Genomic DNA, 6626 nt, shown 5'->3' with positions numbered 1-6626 from the left:
TTTGGGACTCCCACCGAGAACACACAACCACTGCCAACCCCACACCAGGCCACCCCTGCAACCACGGGCCAGCTCCCCGCAGGCCACGCAAGGCATGCGGGTCGTGACAGGTGCTGGCCTTTCCTTAAACATGAGGGGCCACGGAAGAGTAGAGCTGAGGACAGAGCTGAGGACGTTAAGGCAACTGAACGCGAGCAGCCAGGGACATGGGAGGTGGGGTCACGGGTCTCCTCAGCGCTGCCCCCACTCTGACCCTGGTGTCACGGGAGCCAAGCGAGGGGCACAGGAACTCTGTCCTATTTGTGCAACGTACTTTTAAGTCTAAAATCCTTTCCAAGGAAAGCAGAAAATGCTGCACAGGAAGGTCAGACCCCGAAGCTCCCGCACACACAGGCAACCCAGAAAGTGCTGTCAGGGTTCGCATCGCTCCGCTGCAGCTGAGCACTGGCACGTCTGAGGCCACCCTTCCCGGTGGCCACTCCACCTGATGGAGACACTGCCTGCCGCCCTCGGACTTGGCAGGAGCCGGCAGGCCCAAGCGAGAGAGCACGCGACTCCTGACCCCAAGGTCGTAAGCTCCATGCCCACCGCGGGGGTAGAGATCACTTAGAGAAAAAACCTTTGTGGTGCCTGGGCAGCTCAGTCAGTTAAGCGTCTGACTTTGGCTCAAGCTTATGATCTCACAGTTCACGAGTTCAAGCCCATGTCAGGCTCTGTGCTGACACCTCAGAGCCTGCAGCCTGGTCTCCCTCTTTCTCTGTCCCTCTCCCAGTTGGGTGCTCGCTCTCGCTCGCGCTCTCTCTCTCTTAAAACCAAACATTAAAATTGTTTTTAATTTTTTAAACTTTTATTAATTTCTGAGAGAGAGAGAGAGAGACATTGTGAGCAGGGGAGGGTCAGAGAGACAGGGAAACACAGAATCTGAATCCAGGCTCTGAGCTAGCTGTCAGCACAGAGCCCAATGCGGGGCTTGAACCCACAAACCGTGAGATCATGACCTGAGCCGAAGTCAGATGCTTAACCGACTGAGCCACTCAGGCGTCCCTAAACATTAAAAATTTTTAAAAATTAAAAAAAAAAAAAATCCTTGCAATCTTTTGAACGTGTTAACAATTCCTTGAACTTTCTGGTACCTTTCCCCAGCTAAAATCCTCAACTCAAAAATAAGGAAAGTGTATAACATAACATATCATATCAAGAAAGACATCACAATCTGAATCTGTTTATACATCTCAAAACTCAAAGTGGACAATTTGCTATTTTAATAGTCACCTTGTATTTCATCCAGAAGCTTCCCTTTGATGGGCCCTGCCAGTTGAGAGCAAAGGAGAAGACCCTGTGACAAAATGAATGCTCATTCTTGACCACTTTTATGTTTTCAGTAATTTTTATTTATTTTTGGGGGGGAGAGAGAGACAGAGTATGATCGTGGGAGGGTCAGAGAGAGAGGGAGACACAGAATCCGAAGCAGCTCCAGGCTCTGAGCTGTCAGCACAGAGCCCGACGCGGGGCTCAATGTCTCCAACCTTGAGATCGTGACCTGAGCTGGAATCAGCTGCTTAACTGACTGAGGCCCCCAGGCGGCCCCCTTGACCACTTCAAACCAGAGAGTGCCACTTCAGTCTGAGCTCACGGTTAAGACCACCAGGTAGGAGCAAACGCAGCTAACTACGGTCTGTTCTCATATGATCCAAGGGTAATGAAAGCACTTTGACCAGTTCAGAATAAGCGGGAACCCCAAAAGAGAGGCCACATCTACAAATAAGAGCAAAAGACGACACTAACACAGCTAAGATAGGAGGGCATTAACCAACCCGGGGGAGCCGCCAGGAGGGGGAAGTCCATGCTCGCCCCCACAGCACCAGGAAGACCCTGGGAGCCCCCACTGGAGGCGGGGAGCAGCTACTGGTGAAGCTCCGGGAGAGGAGCAAGGAGGCCGGTCTGTGGCTCACGCTTATCCTCAGGGCAGGTGCAGAGTGGGGCGGGGAGAGGCCGGGGACCAGGGCAGGCTGCCCCGAGCCTGGCCAAACACGGCAGACCAGGCTGGCCAAGGGCACCCCTGTTCAAACGTGGGCGGCCACGGGCACTGAGCCAAGCGCGGGGTCCTGCTGGAAGGCCTGCAGACAGGAAGCACAGGACCTGGGCCGGGCCATCCCCGCGGCTCCAGGCGCCTGTGCTGGAAAGCCCTCCTCCTGGGCACGCTGCTCCCCAGACACCGCGCGCCCACAGACAGCTGCGCAGGGAAGGCAGTGCTGCAGCTCACAGCCCTGGCGTCTACGCAGCCACGGGGCGCCACCTGGGGTGTACCAGGTCTGGAGCCGAGTGAGGGGGACAAGCCACTACCCCACAGGAAGCATGGCGCCTGCAGAGAGCAGCAAACGCACTCCCAGGAGCCACACAGAAAGTCGAGTCTACTCCTCACTGCTTTTGAGCTTCACTAGTTTTAAGGCCTAGACTTAACAAGCCCCCAAAATAAGGTCACGCTGCAAAAGGGGCCAGAGTGGGGGCAGCCGATGCTGCTCAGGTAGCTTCTCTCCAGGGAGGCAGGAGGGAGCCTGGCGCTCTCAGGGAAGGCCCGGGGACAGGGGGCAATGACTCACTGGGAGGGAGGGCTCCGCCCTGCCACCACCACACCCCTCTTCCCAGCGTGCCAGTGCCGACCTGCGCAGGCCTCGTGACAGATGAGGGTGCTCAGAGGACAGGGCCCATCTAAAAGCACCTGCCTACCAGACAAGCGGCCCCCAGCTCTCAGGGTCAGGGGAGCCCGGCCCACCCCCTCCGGGCAGGCGCCAGGCCCGCATGTGGCCCTCAGCAAACCATCAGGAAGAGCAGCTCCAATGAACGAACTAACAGGCCAGCCCCTCAGCCTCCATGGGAAGCAGGAAGAGCCACACGGATCCCACGAGACCTAGTTCAGCTGGAGGAGAGAAGAGCGAAAACCGGGAGGGCATGAAGAGAGCTCGAGAGTGGTGGCAGGAGCCAGGCACAGGCAGGTTGGCATCGCGGATGTCCACCTACGGAGAAGCTGGCCAGAGGGCCGGGCTGGGCCATTCACGCCTTACTCCGGTGCAAACTCGGTCCCACACAGCCCTGCACGCTGTGCTCTGTGGACTCCAATGATAAGGGGTCTAGAGCAAGGAGCCCCTACAAGGAAGAGGAGTCTAGAGCTATGCCATCCTGGCAGCAGCCACTGGTCACCTGGTGCCGCAAGACCCCATGACTTGGTCCATCCATGTTGGAAAGCGTCCCTCAGCAGCGAGCAGAAGCGAGGCGCCCACAGCTGCTGCCCCATGGACAGACCCTGAACACACGACGTGTCCACCGTGCACACGCGCACATCCCTCGGCCATGAGCAGGAGCAAGACACCCACACTCCCAGACCCACAGACAGACCCTGAACACACGACGCTCAGGAAGGGAACCAGACACGAGAGGCCATGCGGAGTATGAGTCCACGTGCGTGAAACGTCCAGAACAGGCTCCTCCACGGACGGACGGGAAGAGGCTCGTGGGGGCTGGGGGGACTTGGTGGGGATGACTGTTGTGGGCAAAGGTTTCCTTTTGGGGTGACAGAATGTTCTGGAACTACAGGTGGTAACTGTACCACCCTGTGAATGGACTGAAGTCCGTGGAAATGTAATTTGGACGGCTAGATGGTGCAGTGCATGAATGATACTGCAGTAAAGCTGTTACTGATAAGCAAAAACCACTGCCCTGCACACCCCTCCCCCGTCACCTGTCATCCTGGTCCCTCCTGTGCCCACCCCTTTGTGGGAGAGCAGACCCACCCACAGTGAGCCACAGGCAAACCAGGGAAACAGAGCCCCGTGAACCACTTGAATCACACCCCACACAACGGCCCCCCAGGGCACAAAGGCCTGGGAGACAGCCCCAGCCCCGGCCTGAGCTCCGGTGGCCCCCCGGTCCCAACACAAAGCCCCGGCAGCCCTGTTCCCCGACTCCTAAAAAGAAGCTTCAGGTTTTTAAATGACACAGGTGTCACCAGGGTGAACATCCATGAAGGCTCGCCGCCACCCACACCTGGAGTGAGTCTAACGGCCACGCACCCCCAGGACCCGCTGAAGGGGGCTCGGGCTGCAGCCACTCCAGAAATGAGGAAACTGAGACTTACGGAGCCTGCTCCATAAAGCCCAGAGCCCCTGACCTCCTGACTCCCGCCAGCAGCACCCCAGGGGCCATGCACTCGGAAGAGGGGCTGGTCCAGTGCAGGGGAGAGGCCCTGAGAGGTGCCGAGAGAATCCGGTCAGGGAGAAGAGCATGCAGCAGAGGGCGGCAAGGCACTGAGGGCACACCAGAGCCACGTGTGGGCTGCGCAGTGGCAGACACACCCCAGCACCCCCCAAAATGCGGCAGGCCCTCAGCAAGCACCGGAATCAATGCCATGGGCCGAGGCTAGCAGGAGACCCTGCTGGGGAATCAGCAGGGATGGCTCGACAGGACAGAGAAGGCAATAGAGAGGCTTCTGGAAGTACAACCCTGAGAGAAAGGAAGCAGGAGCGTCCTAGGGACACCGAGACACACTTACAGGGGAGTCGGGCAGAGGAAGAAGGTTCCCAGGAGACACAGGGGGCCCAGGACCCACTTACTCCCAGCTCCAGACCGTTGGCACCCGCAGGTCCCCACATTCAGAAGAGAACCCTGGGGCGCCTGGGTGGCCTAGTCGGTTGAGCGTCTGACTCTTGACTGCAGCTCACATCATGATCCCAGGGTCGTGCGATCTAGGCCCCACTTCAGGCTCTGGGCTACACTGGGCCTTTTTAAGATTCTCTCTCTCCCTCTGCCCCTCTTCCCCTCTCTAGTTCTCTCTAAAACAAAACAAAACAAAACAAAAACTTTAAAGAAAAACAGGACCCAAAACACTTTGTATCTCGATCGTACCAATTCCAATATGTTCGTCTTCCTCTGGTTGTGTTGTAAGATGCCACCACTGGGAAAAGCTGGACTTAAGAACACGGAATGTCGCTGTTATTTCTTATGGCTTCCAGCGAATCCGCGATTATCTCAAAATTAAAAGTTTAACCACAGGGGTCCCTGGGGGGCTCAGTCAGTTGAGCCTCCAACTTCGGCTCAGGTCATGATCTCACAGTCAGGGAGTTCCAGCCCCACGTCGGGCTCTGTGCTGACAGCTTGGAGCCTGGAGCTGCTTCGGATTCTGTGTCTCCCTCTCTTAACTGCTCCTCCCCCGTTTATGCTCTGTTTCTCAAAAATAAACAAACATTAGAATAAAATAAAATATAAAATAAGACGAGATAAAACAAAAAGTAAAAGTTTAAGAACAAAAAGGACAGAGCTCCCAGAGGGAGACTGGGCAGGCAGGGGCCCCGAGCTCCGCCTCAGCCTCTCTGGTGAATCCCTGAAGTTCCCCGCTGCCTCGGCTCCCACCCATCCGCCAGGAGCGCCAGCAGGCATTTGGACCCCAGAGACCACATAGGAAATACTGGCCTTTCCGATTATCCCTCCCCGCTTTAAAATAGCTACTCCACCCACACAAGGTTATTCAAGGGTTAACCTGCCTTCCACCTGAGGGCGGATTAAGCAAAAGGCTCACACAAGCCCGAGGTCAGTCAGCGTCAGAAAATATTTTCTGAGTCACAGGGAGGGATGGCTCACTCTGCCCGCCCACTTCAGCTACTACTCACCCCCTGCTGAAAGGGCATGACTGCTGGCGGGCATTCGTCAGAGAAACCGTGGGCTCCCGGGGAGGAAGCTGAGGGCGGGGACAGTCACAGTCACGCTTGGGGCTGCTCCCCCGCCCACAGGCTTAATAAATCAGCCACGGGCTGGGCCACTCCACACCCTGCCACCAGCAACCAAAAATACCACTAACGCCCCTCCAGTTGAGAGCTGGCGTTCCCCCCAGAAGCAGGGCCACCGTGGGCCACAGGGCCTGTCCCGGAACGCTAAGTCATGGGAGGAGCAAAACTCAGCCCCCCCCCCCAACTTGTCAATTTCCCAAAAAGCCCGTTTCTGAGGTTGGACACTTCCCAGTGTGGGTGGCTGTGGCTGTGGACAGTTCCTCCACCAGAAGTCCCACCTCCGCCTCCAGGAAGCCACCCACACACCCCCACCCCCCACAGGGCTAAACCGGCAGCCCGCTCTCCAAGACTAACTCAGACAGTACGAGCACTTTCGTGTGTATGGGTCACCTACCTCCCTAGGTTTGTAGGTTTCAGGAGCATGAGAGCACTGTCCCTACCCTGCGTGTCCCCAGCAGCTGCTGCAGGACCGATGAATCAGTGAACAAATGAGCCCAGTCATCTCACACAGGTGGTCAGATGAGTAATGCGACCCTCTGAAAAGCTAACTCACCAACCAGTCTGTTTTCCTAACACTCATCGTTACGTTGTCACCACGTCCAAACCTTCTAAAGCTACTGCCTCTCACTTCCCTCCAGAAAGGACAACACCCCCGCCCCCCGCAGGGGTGCAGAAAGGCCACAGGCATCACCACAAAGCTGTGACCCGTGGGCTGCAGGCCACTGCAGCACAGGCGCTGAGGGGGCCACGGGCCCTCCTGCACACCAGCCCTGCAGGGGCGCAACCACACCAAGAACGGGCCTGCCCGCGGCAGGCGGAGCGCAGGGGCAGGCGGGCAGCCGCGGCCCC

General features: G+C 57.4%; 1 protein-coding gene across 1 annotated transcript in view; it reads right to left on the bottom strand.

Moving 5' to 3' along the window:
* DOT1L (DOT1 like histone lysine methyltransferase) overlaps positions 1 to 6626 on the bottom strand; it is a 60954-nt gene that overhangs the window by 52911 nt on the left and 1417 nt on the right. The window contains exons 3-4 of the mRNA XM_077760612.1: positions 5661 to 5728; positions 4900 to 4983 (exon numbers count right to left, since the gene is read on the bottom strand). Coding sequence (XP_077616738.1) covers positions 4900 to 4983; positions 5661 to 5728 — 152 coding nt within the window. The remainder of the gene's footprint in view (positions 1 to 4899; positions 4984 to 5660; positions 5729 to 6626) is intronic.

The sequence above is a fragment of the Crocuta crocuta genome, unplaced genomic scaffold (assembly GCF_008692635.1).
Source record: "Crocuta crocuta isolate KB4526 unplaced genomic scaffold, BGI_CrCroc_1.0 scaffold443, whole genome shotgun sequence".
NCBI lineage: Eukaryota > Metazoa > Chordata > Mammalia > Carnivora > Hyaenidae > Crocuta > Crocuta crocuta.
Note: the sequence above shows the minus strand (reverse complement) of the source record. Positions and strands in the feature narration are given on the sequence as shown.